This window comes from Akebia trifoliata, chromosome 10, assembly GCF_017979445.1.
Source record: "Akebia trifoliata isolate Shusen 1 chromosome 10, ASM1797944v1, whole genome shotgun sequence".
NCBI classification, from domain to species: Eukaryota; Viridiplantae; Streptophyta; class Magnoliopsida; order Ranunculales; family Lardizabalaceae; genus Akebia; species Akebia trifoliata.
In genome coordinates, this window is record NC_141384.1 from 29746464 (window position 1) to 29764724 (window position 18261).

General features: G+C 37.2%; 2 protein-coding genes across 6 annotated transcripts; both read right to left on the reverse strand.

Annotated features, from left to right (window-relative positions):
• Positions 1-275: 275 nt before the first annotated feature.
• On the reverse strand, positions 276-11377 carry LOC147393724 (vesicle docking protein). Of its 3 annotated transcripts, none has more exons than XM_086455726.1 (8): positions 11224-11377; positions 7124-7193; positions 5423-5566; positions 5069-5218; positions 3376-3897; positions 1731-3260; positions 845-913; positions 276-668 (listed from the first exon to the last, which is right to left on the reverse strand). In XM_086455726.1, exons 2-8 carry the CDS (start codon positions 7169-7171, stop codon positions 540-542), a joined length of 2592 nt encoding a protein of 863 aa, XP_086311852.1. In that variant the 5' UTR covers positions 7172-7193; positions 11224-11377; the 3' UTR covers positions 276-539. The 3 variants fall into 3 exon arrangements, with proteins under 3 accessions (XP_086311852.1, XP_086311853.1, XP_086311854.1); XM_086455727.1 differs by having other exon boundaries at positions 7124-7186; positions 11224-11360; XM_086455728.1 differs by having other exon boundaries at positions 7124-7178; positions 11224-11328.
• A 1439-nt stretch (positions 11378-12816) lies between these two features.
• Positions 12817-18089, reverse strand: LOC147393725 (uncharacterized). Of its 3 annotated transcripts, none has more exons than XM_086456310.1 (2): positions 17713-18089; positions 12817-14535 (listed from the first exon to the last, which is right to left on the reverse strand). In XM_086456310.1, exons 1-2 carry the CDS (start codon positions 17769-17771, stop codon positions 13242-13244), a joined length of 1353 nt encoding a protein of 450 aa, XP_086312436.1. In that variant the 5' UTR covers positions 17772-18089; the 3' UTR covers positions 12817-13241. The 3 variants fall into 3 exon arrangements, with proteins under 3 accessions (XP_086312436.1, XP_086312435.1, XP_086312437.1); XM_086456309.1 differs by having other exon boundaries at positions 12817-14507; positions 17713-18087; XM_086456311.1 differs by lacking the exon at positions 17713-18089 and adding an exon at positions 15442-15984 and having other exon boundaries at positions 12817-14507.
• Between the last annotated feature and the right edge of the window lie 172 nt (positions 18090-18261).

Sequence of the window (18261 nt, forward strand, 5' to 3'; positions counted from 1 at the left end):
GCAGTAAGACAATACAATATGCAAGGATATGTAGCCATGCCAGGATTCTGCAACTTCAATGTCACAAAAGTAGCATGGAAACATGGTTACATGGATGCTAGGGCTAATATGCAGGTCGATCCCACTTAAGATCAGACAGGAATTTGTCCAGACGAAAACGTCCCAAGCATCAATACAATTTAAACAGAGATGAATGCAGGGTTCCTCATAGCACAGTTGGTTGACAAATTGAAATGCAACTTTGAGGTCGTGAGTTCAAGTCCAGATTACCGATAAAAACAAAACCAATTAATCCATTTCCATATTGAAAAAGACAATCACAATATATAGGGTTATGAAAATTGCATCCCTTTGATGTTCTCTTCTTTCTGAGAAGCCAATTTGGCATTTCAAGAAGAGTTGTTTATATGTAAAAGTTAACTGCTTACAACAGGTACATATATCACGTGAATATTACAAACATAGCCCAATGGCATGACCAATAAATACCATTATTTTTCATTTTTCGTTTTCTTTTTAAAAAAAATTGTCAGTTAGGATTAAAGGTAGCTAGAAGAACCCAACAGCAAATCAAACATGTCATCCGGAGTTAGAAGAGTTGTACCACCGAAAATCAACTCTATGTCTGGCCTCCCACTTTGTGTGAGTGCTTCCTGAACTTCAAGGACCTACAAATACAAAGAGAATACCATTCGTTGTTAATCAAAAGAATATATGGGCATTTCTTCTAATTCATAATGATTTTGGATCTGAAATCCCAAGTCAAGAAATTCAATTAAAACATAGTAGAACAGGAGGATGAAAGTTTTGTGATTGAAGTGGCAGAAAGTTTAGAAGTTCAAACCTCGTGACCATTAATCCCTCCCACAACAAATACCAGAATAACACTTTGGTCAGCAAGACTTGGTTTCGCCTGCAGAGTTTGGAAATCACTGTTTTAGAAAAAGTAGAACAAGTTATGGCTGTCTTTCACAAGGATAAAGTCCAATACATGGGAGGGATGGTGACACTGTGGAAGAAGGCACCATCCACATGGACGATCCCAATGTTCCCCAACCAGATTGGGTGGACTGGATTGGCAATGTCATCCCTCCGTGTGGCAGAAAAAAACCCCTGTTGCAGCATTTCAAGTGTGCAGCGGCTGCCCGGCTATTTAGGACTTCAAATGGGTTGGATCAAGTATGTCTATATCCAGATTCGAATTTTTATTCAAATCCGGATCCAATTCCGACTCAGATCCTATTAGCTAAAACCATATCCGAACCATTTTGCTTTCACTAAATCCAGATCCAGGTCCGACTGAATTACTTGATTCAGGTCGGATAATTTAGAACCGTTTGAACTTTTTTTTGCTATATATTTTTTTTTCCTAATTGCTATACTATTCTATTTTACAATTATAATTCTTTTATTTTATAAGAATTCGTGTTATATTAAAGTAGTAAAAAAAAGAGATTTTGAAGAACATAAAAAATATAATTTTCAATGTAATATATCATTCGGATCTAGGCAGATATAGGGATGGATTCATGTCTGACCCGGATCGGACTAGGATCAAGCAACATCAACCCATATTCGACCCATCTTTTTTATTTGAGTCTACTCCAAGGTCCAAACCTGCTAAATTTGGATTTGGGTCACCCGGATTTTGAATAAAATCCAACCCATTTTATGCCCTAGCTATTCTATGTACAGGAAACCGTAAAAAGCTTTGGAAAGAAAAACTGTACCTGACCAAGGCCAAATCTACCAAATCCACTTTTAAACAGTCGTCCAACCGTAGAAGAATGGTACTCCAACCCAGGTACTTCGTACTTGGCCAACACCATGCTCAGAAGTTTATAAAGCAATCCCTTACCCATGTAAGGGTCGGAACCAAAATTACTTTCCAAGGCAAATGACCCTTCTCTTAGCGGTATATTCCTCCTCTTCAAACTGGATAACTTGTGTAGAAATTTAAAAAGGCCATCCACCCTGTCACGCAACTCCAACTTCAATTGCATGTCACCATATACTTGTTCACTACTATGATCTGTATCTTCATTACCCCAACTACCCCACTCGTCGTCATCAAAATCATCAATAGTTGATTGGTTGGAAGAATCTTCCTTGGGCTTCTCAGACTTTATCTTGTTTAAGTTGGCTTCAAGCTCTTCTTCTATACCATGTAGGAACTTCAAAGTTGTGGCCGTCGGATTTTCCAGGATAGCGTCCACTATATCTTCCTTCAAGAAATGCTCCTCTTCCCAAGAAAAAGGGCCACCAGACCCAGATGTTGAAAAGCTTTCACCAGCCAAAATATATCCAATGATTGTTAGGAGAAGCACATCTTGGAAAGAGAGAAGACCACAGGAGGATTCTATTTTTTGGTTCTTCTTTTCATGGGAGACTAAAACACTCTTACCGATGAGATCACGAATTTGAGCAGAAAGATTCTGACTCGTATCGTCAGCACTTACTCTCAATATCCTCTCAGCGCTTACAAATGCATCCCATCTGGAACTATGAGGTTCACTCAGAGCAAACACCGTGGCTACTCCCAATTGGATGATCCCTCTGTTTCTTACTAAAGATGACTCATCTTTAATCATAGCTTCAACCATAGATTGCAATTCTGTAGTTGTAACAAATCCTGCACGTGTTCTCACATTTACAGACAATTTTTCCCGACGTAAAATTTCCTGAAGCCACTTCTTTATTAGTAAAGTCCCTTCTTTTGTTCTTCTATTTAGTATAAATTCCAAGTATCGTGCTCCTTGATAATGCTCGGTTGAGACAAATGACCCATTTAGCAACCCACAGTCAGATTGTATGGAGTTTTCACAATTAATTCTACTAAGATCGGTCGAATCAGTAATTTGAGATCCCGAGTTTATTGAATTCCAGCCACATAGAAAAGCTTCGATTGTTTCCTCCAACAGAATTTTATCTTTTACGGGTCCTTCTTTGCTGAGAATTCCTCCGAGTGGTATCTGAACATCAAGCGGAGCACGCTGTAAACAAGCAGGGCCATGTTTATTTTGGATTACATGAGAAGGGGATGCTGTTCTTTCCCTACGAGGCAGAGATGAGAACATACGATCGACGAGTGAGTCCCCATGACAACATGGGGTAACAAGATCAAGTGTACGGTCAATAAGTAATAAACCAGCCGATCTTTTACGCCGGCCTACATCATAAAGGCTTGACATGTCCATCAAAATCTTCCCAATAGTTTTGGACAAATCACCATGAGAAAATATTTCCATCTTCAGATCCATCTAAAGAATTGTTTTAGAAAACAAAATTTAGGGTCAGAGTGAGCACAGAGAGAGCACTTATCATGAAAAATAGACAAATTAATAAAAGAGTTCTATGTTTGGGCCAGTTTACTACCTTGGCTGCAAGATGGTAAAGAAAATGAGCAGTAAGAGTTGCACCCGGAGGAGTGTCCTCACCATCAGAAAGCAGCCCAGTACTTATGGGAGGCAACCCAGGGCTAAGTGAGTCCTCATGTTTGTTTGATAAGTATGCTTCCGCAACTGTTCCCTCTGAAGGTAAGACAAAGACTTTGGGTGAAAGAGGACACAAAATCAAAGGAAAATGATGCACAGAAATGACCAATCGTGGCCATCCCTCTTTGTTACAACTCCTTGAGTTAGTTTCATCTAAATCTCTTCCACTAGTACTAGCTTCAGGATGAGGAATGTCTCCTTCACTTGAAGTCAGTTGTGACCAGCCTTCATCTTCCGAAGCCAAAATTTCTTCCGATTGTCTGAATTTACTAAGTTGAGGTGAATTATGTTCTTTCGTACTAGTCTTCCTTACAAGCTCTTCATAATCTTGGAGAAGTAAGGATTCATATTCACGAAAAGCATCTGGTCCCAGAGGTGAATCAGTATAAGCTGAGTGAGCTATCTGTCATTCAAAAGAGCAGTAAGGTAAGATTTAACCATCAAATAAAAAGGGACACATCGAACCTGAATTTAGTAGAAATAAACTTAAAATTTATTGGTCAAGGTTCACTTCTTAATAAATCTAAGTAATAGATTCAATATTTTTCAAATTTGGTAACAGAGTATGCAAACTTTTATTTCTCTTTATGGGAATGATATAAATTGTATATGAGCCTTGAATCATTTCTATGATACATACATCTAACTTGAATATTTTTTTACTTGTGCAACCCCAATAAAGACGTTCTTTTTTGCGTGTGAAAGAAAGGAACTTTGTTTTTTTTTTTTCCCCAATTAGGCAAGATTCATCTTGTAAACTCAAAACTAGGGAAAAGAATTAGTCTTACATAACATTTTTTCATTCACAACTTTGTTTTCTAAGAGTTGGCTGAACCACTAGCACTGTGAAAATTACACTGGGAACGAAAAGAGGATCTCAAGAAAGGACTTCTCCTTAAGAAAGAGTATTCAATCTGCATTTTTATGATCTAGAATCACTATGATCATTAATGGTAGTCACACACACAAAAAAAAAACTTTATCCAGCATCATCTTCTCATTTTCAAACCCTCCTCCCCCCCCCCAACCAAAAAAAAAAAAGTTATAATAATAATAATAATGAAAAACAAAATTTTTCCATGATTATCATTTATAGCAAAAAACTACCACAGATCTGCCAATTTTGTTCCAGTCTTCGAACTTGGTGAAATTCCTTGTGACTTTTTTCATAGTTTCTCCTTTGAGTTGCTCATCTTAGACATACCTTTCTAATCTGTAACAAAAGAAGTTGTCGGAGAACTGTTTTATATTATATGGGGCCATTCCATGCCAATACATGTAAAGGCTATATTGCCAAAAGTGCACAGGATAGTTTCACTGGTGTTCAGTGGCAATTGGAAAAGGGAATTAATATATAAATAGAGTGGAAAATTAATGGAAATAATTGTTATTGTAATATGCATGACTAAAGCAACTGGTTGGATCGGTTAAATAGACTTGAAACTTATGAGTATAACAAAATATGTGAGCAAGTTTACTATAAGCATGATTGAAGTCATTTGATGTGGAAGAAACCCAAGACAAAAGCTATTAAACCATAGTAATCAGAATCAGGTATAGAACCAAAGAAGAACCTCTGATATAGATGTAAATATAGTGCAACGAAGAACGTTTTGATGCGCGCACAGGCAACGTAAAATATACCGATGTGCATCACTTAGAAGACGTGATGTGATGACCACCATTTTCTTTGCAAGATCAAACTTTGAGTTCCAATCAGCGGCCTAGATGGAAATAATCAATCACAAAACATTAACCAGCACAATTTTTATTCTAAACATTTGACATCTTTTAAAAAAAAAAAAAAAAATTTAATTATGATAGTTAAGAGAAGTTGATGATAGGTTGCACGTAATGTTACGAGAAATCATGGGCAACATTGTGGAAACCATCTTATCAATAAAAAATGCATCCAAACTTGCACTTACAGTATCAAAAGAAGAAATGTTTTCTAAGCTGCAAACAGCACGCACTCCAAGTTCCAACAGTAGCGGAAACGCTCCCATAAATTGGAAAGCCTCCGTACAACCAGCATCCAGGTATAGCATGGCATCTTCAATATGCTCTGATATCTAAACAATATTGAGAGGATAACTTAGAAAATATTCAATTGAGAAATTTCAAACCTTATACCGTATCAACATATTTTCATGTCCAACACTGATGAAGAAATTGGTCACATGTAAATCAGATTTGAACTTCACATTTATATCAAGCCCAAGATGCCATTCAGCTAATTAGTGAAAATTCAAATAAAAAATACAATCTGAGGACATTTCAAACTATATATATATATATATGGGAAATGTTCAACACCCTACACTTTACCCTACGCTTTACCAAACGTGTTTTGTCCTATATGGGTTAGAAGTTTTGGAATGGGCTGATTTTTGGCGAGGATGATCTCTACGGTTAGAAGATCCTCCTCACCAAAAATCAGTCCATTCCGAAATTTCTAGCCCCATGTTTACAAGTTGAAAAATCGTGTACCGTCGATTTTTTGTAAACCATTTTTTATGGGGTTAGAAGTTTTGGAAAGGGCTGATTTTTGATGAGGATGATCTCCTCACCAAAAATCAGCCTATTCCAAAACTTCTAACCCATGTAGGACAAAACACGTTTGGTAAAGTGTAGGGTAAAGCATAGGGTGTTGAACGGGACCCTATATATATATATATGGAAAATACATCATCCGATGTTCTTATGAATATTATTTCAATTAAATGTACATGAGGGCAGGGGAAAAAAAGGAGTACAAAAATGAACAAGAGATCCCATTTAAACAGAAACTCCTCAAAAAATACCCCACTAAACTCCTCAAAAAGCTTGCACCAAAAAATACTTGTGATGACCTCCTAGATTGAGTGCTCATTCCCTTCAAATATTCTACTATTCCTTTCCTTCCATATGTCCCAGCCTACAATAAGGAGTTAGGGTTCATAATAATCTCTCCCTATGAGAAAAGGCTTTTGACTGACAACTTTGAAACAAAACCTAAATGGAATTTGGAAAGACCCAAGGTGATCAGAACAAAGAAAGAAAATGGCACAACTCCTTTGCACGTGAACTCAAGACCATATCACATGTAATAGTGACAAAGCAGCACAACCTGCCAAGTACTTCACTGTAGCAATCTCAAGCTGAACAACAAAACTATTGTTTTCTATGAGATCAAATGCACATTCAAGAAGCATATATATATATACCAAATTGGCAATATTCAGCGCATTTTGTACAACAAACTTAATAACAAGTCCACAAAGTCTGTGGAAGGTGCCACCTTGGCGAGGTGGTAAAGTCTATTAAGTCTTTGTATAGTAATACCTCAGACTTGAGATCAAACATCCGCCTTCATACCCAAAATTATGGGGAAAAAAAGGTCTCCAAAGTCTGTAGCACAAAGCTTCATAAAAACAGCCTATTAAGATCAAACCCCATTTGAATAAAAACACTTCACTTGCTTTAAAATTTTTCAAGAGTACCGCAAATTTAAAATTTACATAAATGACTGGATCCATATCTATAGCTGCATCAACAACAGATTCCTTACAAAAATAAATGCAACTGTTAACTAACTACAAAGACCAACATGTAGAAACAATGGGAGTCACACTTTTGACGAAACTTACTTCGTGAATGGAATCCAAGCAAGATTTGGTGACATCGACCAAAGCCATGCTTCACCTGCCACCCTGCAGTCTGTGAATTTGAATATCTCTTTAAAGTATACAAGCAGAATCAATAATTATACATATCTTAACGATCGACAGGGAAAGAGTGGCAAAAAGAAAGTCCAAAGTATTGGCATCTTGTCATTTGATTATCGGAATAGCAATAATAAGACCAAAAAAGGGAAATAATTCTCTCTAACTAATCCATGCAATTCCTGGTTCAGTTTAAGTTAAAATAGCTGAAAGGAAGCTCAAAAATATTTATCAAAAAAGAAGAGAGCTGTTATTGGCACACACCCAACTGTTACTTGTTACACCCCAATTAAAATTAAAGAATAAATAAATCAATGGTTGAGAATAAGTAGAAGTTGAGAATATACATTTGCTAATTGTAAACAACTTCTAGATGGAAGACAAATTCTAGATGGAGTATTGATGGCTAACGAGTGTGTTGACTCTAGGATTAAGAACAAGAAAGAAGGAATGTTAGGGAAGATTGATTTGAGAAAAGCTTATGATCACGTGAGTTGAGATTTCTTAGAGTATATGATGGGGAGGATGGGCTTTGGAGAGAGGTGGATCAGTTGGATAATGAAATGTATCACTACGGTGTCTTATTCGATTCTTGTCAATAGGAGTCCAGCAAGTTTTTTTAGGGGTTCGACAGGGCTAAGGCAAGGGAACCCCTTGTCCCCGTTTTTGTTCCTTATTATAGCTGAAGCCTTGGGTAGATTGTTTAAAAGAGCGGTTGACTTAAGAAAGCTTTCGGGGTTTAGGGTGAATGACGGTCCATTGATATCTCATCAACAATTTGCGGACGATATACTAGTTTTTCTGGAGAATTCAAAGGATCAGGTGAAGGTGCTTCGTGTGTTGTTATGTTGCTTTGAGGCAATGTCAGGTTTACACATAAATTTGCAAAAAAGTAAGCTCTTCGAGGTAGGAGAGGTGAATGATATTCATTTGTTGGCCATAACGTTGGGCTGTGGGTATGATACCCTGCCCACGTCTTATCTTGGATTACCACTGGGAGCACTGTACAATAGTATAAAAATTTGGGATGGTGTGATTGAGAAACTGGAGAAAAGGTTGAGCACATGGAAGGCCAATTATTTGTCAAAAGGAGAGAAAGTTACATTAATCAAAAGCACTTTAATGAGTATTCCGATTTACTTTCTATCGTTATTCACGCTTCCAAGGTCTGTCGAAATCAGAATGAAAAGGCTTATGAGGAATTTCTTATGGAATGATAGGAATGGTAGGAGGAGGTATCATTTGGTTAGCTGGAAAGTGATCTGTAAGCCCAAGGAGAAAGGGGGGCTAGGCATTAGGGGGCTTAGGTTAGCTAATAGAGCTCTTTTAGGAAAATGGTTGTGGAGATTTGGCGAGGAGAAGAGTAGTTTGTGGAGGAAGGTTATTAGGACCAAATATGGGGAGAAGAGATTAGACTGGTTTAGTGGCGAGTGTAAATATTCGTACAGGTGTAGTGTGTGGAGAGGGATTCTTAAAGTGAGCGAGGACTTCGAGAAAGGGATTAGGTTTAAGGCGGGTGTGGGAGATAAAATTAGATTTTTGGAGGATAGATGGTGTGGCACATCGCCCCTGACAACTCAATTTCCGTCCTTGTACACCTGTTCTTTAAAGAAGAACTGCTCTATCCAGCATTGTTTGATTCGCAACGAGTCCGGCAAGATTTGGGATTCAGGAGAAACTTTAATAATTGGGAACTAACTGAAGTAACATCTTTCCTTGATCTCCTGCATACATTTCATCTTAATGATAGTGATCAGGATAAATGGGAGTGGATAAGGGTTAAGGATTTGAGATTCTCGGTTAGGTCTTTCTATGACTGGCTTTTTCCCAGTGCAGAGCGACCCATATCTGGTTCCATCATACGGTCTAGGTTGGTTCCATCTAAAATATCCTTTTTTGTTTGGTTAGCATCCCTTGGTAGGATTCTTACGTTGGATAATTTGATTGTGCGGGGTTGGATCACTCCCAACTATTGTCCGATTTGTTTGAAAGATGGAGAGTCTGTAGATCATTTGCTAATCCATTGTTCTTTTTCTTATAATATTTGGTCTACTTTCTTTGGTCTCTTTAATATTAATTGGGTCCTTCCTTGTAATTTCTCCTCATTGTTAGTAGAATGGACTAGTAATGCTTTCCACACCAGAAAACGGATCCTGTGGGCTTTGCTCCCCTTAGCTATTGCTTGGGGGGTTTGGATTGAGCGTAATAATAGAGTGTTCAATAACAGGATTAACAGCTTTCATTTCTTGGAGATCTTGGGTTTTTTATACCTGTGGTCGAGACAGAGTATAGAATTTGCAGGGGCTACTTTTGAGGACTTTGTTTTTAGATGGCACTCCTTATGTAATTATTAATGTTGTAGTTTTCTTTTTCTTTTTTTGATACTTTTCGAGAGGCTCTCTCGGCCTCCTTGTATTTTATTTGCCTTTTTTCAATATATTATACTTCTCTAAAAAAAAAAAAAAAAAAATTGTAAACAACTGCTGAAGTTGTTTGAATATGTTATAATGCATGTTGAGGTAATAACTTGAACCAAACTTTTGTAACGTTTGAATGGCGTATTTTAATCTTATTGGGTGTGATAAATAATTTAAGAAATTGGGGTGTAATAAGTAAAAGTAGGGGTGCCAATAGGAAATTTAAACTATATATACAATTAGTGAATCCAACTGTAGAAAATTGAGAACAGTGTGAATTCATAATCCAAGTAAAGTGGTATGTAAAATTTGTTCCTTATTAATGTGCAATGAACAAGTTGGAGCTGCACATCCTTCGATAAATTTGAGGGCATTTTTTTTTTTGGGAGCTTATGTGTAAGGAGAGATTGTAAGGTGTGGTTTTGGTTGTCTTGATGGTTGATTGCTGCTTTGATTATCCTTTCATTTTTTGTATTAGGTATCTATAAGAAAAATAGTTGATTCTGAATTCTAATATTCAATAGTAATCTATAATTGTGAATTCAGGCAAAATTACTTTTTTTTTGACAATTATAAACTTTTATAGAAAAGGAGGACGAGATGACCTCCAAGAATAAAACAAATCAAGACTAACCACTACCTTTACAAACGAAGACCAATCTAAAGAGATGATCATCGAGAAAAATACTTCTAAACAAGTAATATTAATAGAACACAAAACACAAAATCCTAATGATGACCTCCTGCAAAGAATGGTCTTTCCTTTCAAAGATCCTACCATTTCTCTTTGTCCATAGGCCTCAATAAACCACAAAAGGGAATAAACTTTCATAAAATTCTCTCCCTGTCAAACACGGTCATGAACCTCTAGAACTACTCAGAGCCTCTTAAACCATACACACCCTCCCCCCCTAACCCTAATGGCTAAAGTTCTATTGACCCCATCACCAACCTTCCTTATCACATTAATTACCAAAGTCATACAGCATTAAAACCACATTACACTTAAAAATTTAGTGTCTTATATGGACACTAAAAAATCCAACTCCAGAACTATCAAAATGTCATTTTTATCACTGTGCATCTGAATCAATCTCAATGATGGGATCCCAATCCAACAAAATTACAGAAAAATAATATTTTTCTTTCTTGGCTCTTAGATTGTATATCAATGAATAAGAAATAGCTTAACAAAATGAAACCAAATCTTTACTCGAATCCACATTCATTAAGCTTAATGTCAGGTTGGATTACTGTTATTGTGTGAAAAATATCATTTTTCCCTCCACAGAGAGAATCCCAAAACAGGCCCTTATATTGGGGAAGCTATGGATCTTGTTCCAACTAATAATTTGTACAGAATTTGAATAGATGCATCAGAGTTTAAAGTTCTCGATCTTTCTTTCGAATTTTAATGTAATGCGATATAATATTTTCAAATGTGGAAACCCTAATCTGCAGTGAAGCTCCTCTATCCCAGCTCTGCAACTTTTTTGTTTTTCATGGAGATCAAGAATTGCAGAAAAGGAAACCCTAGATTTCGAAGATTGAAACAAGAAAACAGGATTAAAATTCAGACTAAACCTTAAAATTCAATAATCGACTTACCGAAACACGAGATTTAAGCTCTAGACCGAAACGATTCTTTGTTGCTTTGTAGAGAGGAACAGAAAACGTCCAGATTTCACCGGGAACTGCAGTGTATGCTCTTTGAAGGAAAAGATTGGGAAATGATCCAACCCGCGAAATGGGCGAACTTAGTTATTGGAAATAACTTCTATTAACACACCAACTAAATTTTAATTTAAATTAAATAAATTTCTAGGATGTAAATTTTCATTTATTTTTTTTAGAGAACTTCTATTGCCACACCAACTTTTCCGAATGCCACACCATGATGTGTGCTAATTCTTTGGTGAATGAGTTGGTGTGGCAATGTAATCTCTTCTTTTTTTTTCTTTTTTCTTTTTTATTATGGCACCCTATTGTTTCTAGAGGTGTTAATGGCATCCCAACTTTTACTTATTTTTACATCCCAATTTTTTTTCCATTTTAAAAAGAGATATTTCTCACGTGTGCACAACTTACGACAAAATTTCAATTATGATACATTGTTCATTTTAACTCCCAAAATATTTGTTTTTTTAGTGAATTCCTCATTTTTATAATCAACGAATTCACTGATAAATTACCAGCAAAATCGTTAATATGAAAAAATCCCTGGTATTTTTTCGGTGAATGTGTCACTTGTTTTGAGAATTAAAATGAACGGTGCATCGGATTTGACATTTCATCATATTCACCCAAAAAAATAAGTCTCCCTCTTTTTATTTAGATTTATATTTGTTAGATTTAAGACCTTTTGTGAGCCCAATTTTAATTGTACTGTTAGACGTTTGTAATGTTCCAGAGCGAGGGAAATAGAATAATTTCATTTGTGGGTTGGGGGGGGGGGGGGGGGGGGGGGGTAGGTGGGGGCTTAAATCTAGGAAGAGAGATCGGATTTATTTTTTCTCTACAAAATGCTATCTTTTAAGTTTGTCTTTGAAGAGTGATAACGGAGGATTTATGAAATATTGGATTTTTGCATGACTTATTTTATTAAAAAATGATTTGTTCAAATTTAGAATTTCTTATAGGTTTAAAAATTGTTTTCTAAAATTAAATTCATTTTCCCTCTTTCTCATGTGAGCTCAACTAGCCTTACTAAAGTCCTTGGGCTCATGTTGTGTCATCCAAAAACACGATCTAATGCTTTAGGATTGACGAAAATAAAATTCTATGAACATTGAAAAAAAAAATTCTGAAAAAAGTTAACTTTTATGTTGAATTCTAATTTTAAATTTGGGAATTAGGTGGAAGTTTGATAGTCATCCATTTTCAAAACCTCAAGCTCGAGAGAAATTGTTTTCTGAATTATTTTTAGGTAAGTTTTTAGATGAAATTTATCCCTTTACTAAGGTTTAAAATCTTCCTACTTTAAGGAAAGTGTTTCACTTTTCTGTTCTCACCCTTTTTAAGGTTTCTTCTCTTAGGCTTTCGAAGAAATTTTCTCTCTCACGGACGAGTGGTGGCAAGCTATGGGGAAGGTTGGGATTTGATCTTTTCCATCATCAGCTCTCGAGAGAATTGCATTGGTTGGGCAGCGGCCGACAGCCCATCATACCACCAAAGATTAGCAAAAACAGCACGACACACACCTGGAAAAATTAGCAGTTTCTTCTTTTTATTCTTGTTACTATTACTACATATGTAACATATTAACAACCCACTGTCAAGTAAATGCTGCAGTAATTTTTCTAAAGCTAGAAACTCACAAAAAGAAAATTAATACACTACTCTAGTTACTTATGGTTTTTTCCCCATTTATCTATCTATCTATCTATATATACATTCTTTCAGCCCCTTGTGGATTTTACCACAAGAGTCATTATCATTCCATCCGATGATGGTAGATAGTAATCTGCAACATCGACACATTTGCTTCTCCATGTGCCGGGTGTCGCTTTGATTTTCATCTGATCTGGGTGATCCATCTTGAATCTCTTGAAGCAATGCCAACAAATTCCTTGTATGGGTGGGCAGCCAAGAATGAGATAGCACACACCATATGGTATTTTACACCATCAGCTGACACCTGGCTGCATCATAGGAAAGAAGGTCCAGTTATCATGGGGCCCAGCCTCCTTCGTAACAACCACCTTCTCATTGGCCCACCAGTCCGATCTATCAGAGGTCCCTCCATCTGTATTGTCGAATTTGAATTCTTTGACAGAACCAATAGTGGTGAGGGAAGGCTGTTGTCGATGATGTGGGACCTCATCGTCACCATCCCCAAAAGCTTTCCCAGACACGTTGCTGGAAGTTTCCCCTACACATGTGTTCTCTGCTTCACTAGAAAGCCCATCTCTTTCAGGTGTGACTGTTGCTAAAGTCGTCTTATCCAGTGGAGTCACTGATTTTGCTTCTAGGGATGCCATCATTGGTTCCTTTTCCACACAGCTTGGAGTCTCTTCAGCAGTTAACTCGAATGAAACTCTGTGATCGATCACAATCTCATTGTTTTGGGACCCATTGTTGGAGTTAGCAAGTGATGCAACTTCCGAAATCTGATTCTCCACAAGAAAACTGTCCCGGGATGTGGGCCCAGCAGGATCGGGTGGTGTAAGAGAGCCAGAACCTTGATGAGGTACCCACTTACGAGTAGAAAGCCCGTCAAAGCTCCAAAGTTTTGGGGGCTCTCCAGTGCGAAATTCGAGAAAAGGGTGTCCACCCGAAGAGAACTCCCGATCAGGGAAAGGTGAAGAGGTGCCAGACTCCGAGATCACTGAACTAGGTGATATGAGGTGGCCGACCGGACTTCCTGGGTACAACTGATACGATTGGAACTCATAGTGAGATGGTGTGAATTTTTGACACGGTCCACTGGTTTTGCAGTTTCGATCAAGCGATGAGGTCAGTAACCGAGCGAATGGCACCTCTGGTGATGAAGGCGTCGTCAGATGCTCGGGTGGGGGTGTGAAGGGAGTGGATGGTTCAGTGGTGACGGTAGAGAATACCGGTGGTGAGACTAACTGGGTCTCGTGTGCATAAGGTCCAATGGCAAAAATGGAATTAGGACCAGGGGAATAAGTGTTAGCTGAGAGGGATAATAATCCCGTCGGTGATTGGGTAGAAGAATGGGGTTCGGATTGGAGGAATGAAGCAGGAGAGGATGGTGGTGCGACAAAGGGTAGAACAATGGTGGGTGGACGGATCGCGTTTTCAGGGGCAGGTGCTGCAGTGCCAACCATTGCCGATTCAGGGAGAAGGATGGCATGACCGATTCGCTTCCCGTTTCTTTGACTTCCAAAACACCAGTATCCACTCCAACAGCTTCCCCATCTTCTCCTCTGTAATGTACAACACATAACAGAGAGACTATAAATAGATTAGTTTATATGAGGAAGAACTATATTCAGTTTTTTGTGAAGCATACCCAAATTTAGTAAGTGATGAAGCAGTTTAACCTAATGCAATTCCACATATGAAAGCTTAAAAAAGGAAATTAGGTTTAGTTTTGGGATTTTCAAGGAGTTTTTGAACCAACAGAAAAAAATTTCGAGAACATATTTTCACAAAGGAAAAAAAATACGCCCAAAGAGACCTGAGTGTGCTCCCCAAGGTAGTGAGATTTAGTCTCCCCACCTGCAACTTTACCTGATACGCCTTGGTATCAACCAACTCCCAACTATTGAAAGTGACCACTTGCCACAGACCTAACTTCTCTCAGGTGTAGCACTCATGTGGCACTCAAGCTAAAACCCCCAATGTAGCCAAAGTTAGCCTTCCCCCAAGTTTTCCTAGGAGTTCTCCCCTAACTCCTAAGGCACTCATCCAAACTCAAGAAAACACTTAGAGAAGTCGTATTGCACAAGAGGATGATAACAAAATGAATACGTCTATGCTTACAAAATTGGGGAGGTGATATAAATAGCTAGGATCAAGCCACATGGTGACAATCCAAAGCCGTGGAATCTTTCAGAAATCTCTAGGAAGCTCCACATTCTAGAACTCCATTATGACAAATCTAGAACTCTTATACAAAAACCATGGCACTACAATGAAAATCTCTAGACTTCCCCAAATGACCATACCATGGAGCAAAACTCCAAAAGGATTTAGCACACTGAACAAATCCAAGCCCCAGAAAACACTATCCTGATAATTAAGATACACAATCACATGCAAATATCAATCTACATGGTGTGTTGGAAAACTACATACAATTTCAGACATTAGAAAGGAAAAAAAGAGAAAAGTCAGCAATTCGAGTTGGATAACAACCTTTGAACAGACGGAAACACTATTTCCTGAAATGGCGCCATCATTCCACCAATTATTATCCCCATTAACTGCACGGGTAACATAAGCTACACCCCGAGGCTTTTATGAAAAAAATTTCAACAAAAACATAGAAGCAGAGGACCACCATAAGGACAGACTGGCCAGAACCCCTATGGAGAACACTTCCAAGTACAGAAACCTATTCTACAATAAAAAGAAGAATAGATTTTGTTGTTCCTCTATAATTGACTCAAGGGCTAAAGAATCCTTAGACAGAGGAAACCAGAATCGGGGACATGGTAACAATAGCAGCTGGAGAAACACTATTCTCATCAAAAGTCATCCAAGATAAAAAGCTCCATATGAAGCGAAATACCATTAATTCTCACCTTAGTCACGTAAACATCCAAGTTAAGCAAATACAGCTAACTAGCATGGCTTGGAATATTCTGATATCTAGCATAATTCATATTACCCGGTTCGTTTGTCTAACCTAAGATCAAGAAAGATCTAGTAGAAACCCAGAAAATTCACTACATACATGATTCCATAACTCAATCGAATTATCACCCCCCCACCACCCCCACCCCCACCCCCACCCCCAACAAATAAATAAATAAATAATTCAAGTGTTTCAGATTCTAGTATTCGCCAACGTCAAAATTTAGCTACCACTTATCCTCCCTTACTATCCATGAACAAAAATTCCCCACACTATGTGCATGTGGGAGGGAACACATCTAGTAGACATCAAACCCTACCGTACTTGGATCACTTAACAACAGGAACTAGAATATACATACACATATAAGGGGAACAAAGAATAAACCAAATGAGTACCAACATATCACATCTATGTGTGTGGTGAAGTGAGACTCAAAAACTAAAAACAAGGTCTAAAAGTCCACCATATTTAGTAAATGAAGGCCTTTGGCAAATGAAAAGCTTCAATGAATTCGGAATTTTCATAAGTTAAATGAAGATATCAATATTTCCCATAATTTAGAAACTAGAAAATGGCTTGGCTTGTCGACCGTTTAAGGTCAATTGGTGCACCAAGGAAGGGCCGCCTCACCCTTTAGAGAATTACTTTCGTTGTTCATAAGCTCTCAGACTCTCTTTTCAAGTAAGACACTGTTAGCTGGCTTCACACCTAATTATAGACTTTCTTTCCTATATAGTTACTTTCAGCTCCCACAGTAGGTAGGCAGAAGTAAGAAACATATCGTTTTGTTTTGAAAGCCAAAAGATGAATGGGAATTTCTCTTCAGAAAAGAGCTTCCTGACCAACTATAGTCTGTATTTTAATAGGAGTCTTAAAGAATTCATTTCTAATCCAAAATACAACCTAAAGGTATAATCTTTCCAAATTCAATGGTCAAGAATCTTGCTATGTTATGGTGGTAATGTGAAGATTAACCGAACATGACAACCACTGAAAGAACATCGCCTGAGAACTATTGATTAAAAAAAATACAGGGGCTGCATAAGGTAGGTGATCTAAGACACTTCTTACTTCATCAAAAGCATGGATTTCTATTTGATTCGTGAAGTTTCTACTTTATAAAACTCTACATACTTCCAGTTCATAGTACATGAAACTTCAGATCACCAGAACAAACCACTAAAACAAAAATTCTACATCTAAAGCTAACAGATCCTCGGTGAACAAGTCAACCTTCGAAATTACCAAAGAAAACTACAAAGAACAGTAAGGGATAATTACTAACACTAAAAATAATATAGAATCGCCACAAAGAAATCAAGTCAAGAACTTCTCTCATCCATCTAAAATTAGATCTCAAATTCACCAACAACAAAAAAAACTAATTAACGAACAAAAACCTTAAAAACTCCACAGATCTAGAATCTCAGACCTGGATCATATACGACTCGATTAGAAATTCAACCAAAACAAGCAGGATTTCAAGAAAACTACACTAAAAATTAAACAGAAAATGAAAATCAACAAATGGATCAATCGAAAGATATAGGAATCGATTAGAAATTCAACCAAAACAAGCTACACTAAAAATTACACAGAAAATGAATATCAACAAATAGATCAATCAAGAAATATACGAATCGATTTGAAATTCAACCAACAAGCAGGATTTCAAGAGAACAACACTAAAAATTACACAGAAAATGAAAATCAACAAATATACGAATCGATTTGAAATTCAACCAAAACAAGCAGGATTTCAAGAAAACTACACTAAAAATTACACCGAAAATGAAAATCAATAAATGGATCAAACAAGAGATTACCTGAACCGTGGCTTGCTGGACACGACCCTCAGCCGTGATAATCGCTGTCGCAGCAGCATTTATAGTCTCCACACTGCTATTTACACCTCTCATCGCTTCTTCTCTCTATAAAAAAAAAACCCTAATTTTCTCTTAAATTCTTCTTTCCTGTCCGAAAATGACTGTAAATCCAACTATCTCTGTTAAAATCTTGTTGAAAAACTGACAAATTACCGATGAGAATCGAACACCTGAGCAGAAAATTTTATCAGATTAAAAAAAGAAAAAAAACGACGACTTCAGAGAGAGAAAATTTCTACGGAAAGAAAGTAAGAAATGATCTCTCTCTCTTTCTCTCTGTGTGTTGGAGATTCTGTAATTATAGGTGTTGAGGTCAAACACGTCAATAACTTGATTTCTAAATAATTAACAATGTTCCAAGCTTAGGAGTAGGCTATTAATGGTTTCAATCTTTGTATCGAGTGTCACGTGAAATTACATAATTGCCCTTTTATTTTACTATTAATACATCCAAAAGTAATATAAATCAGTTTTTATGGAGAGGTTTTT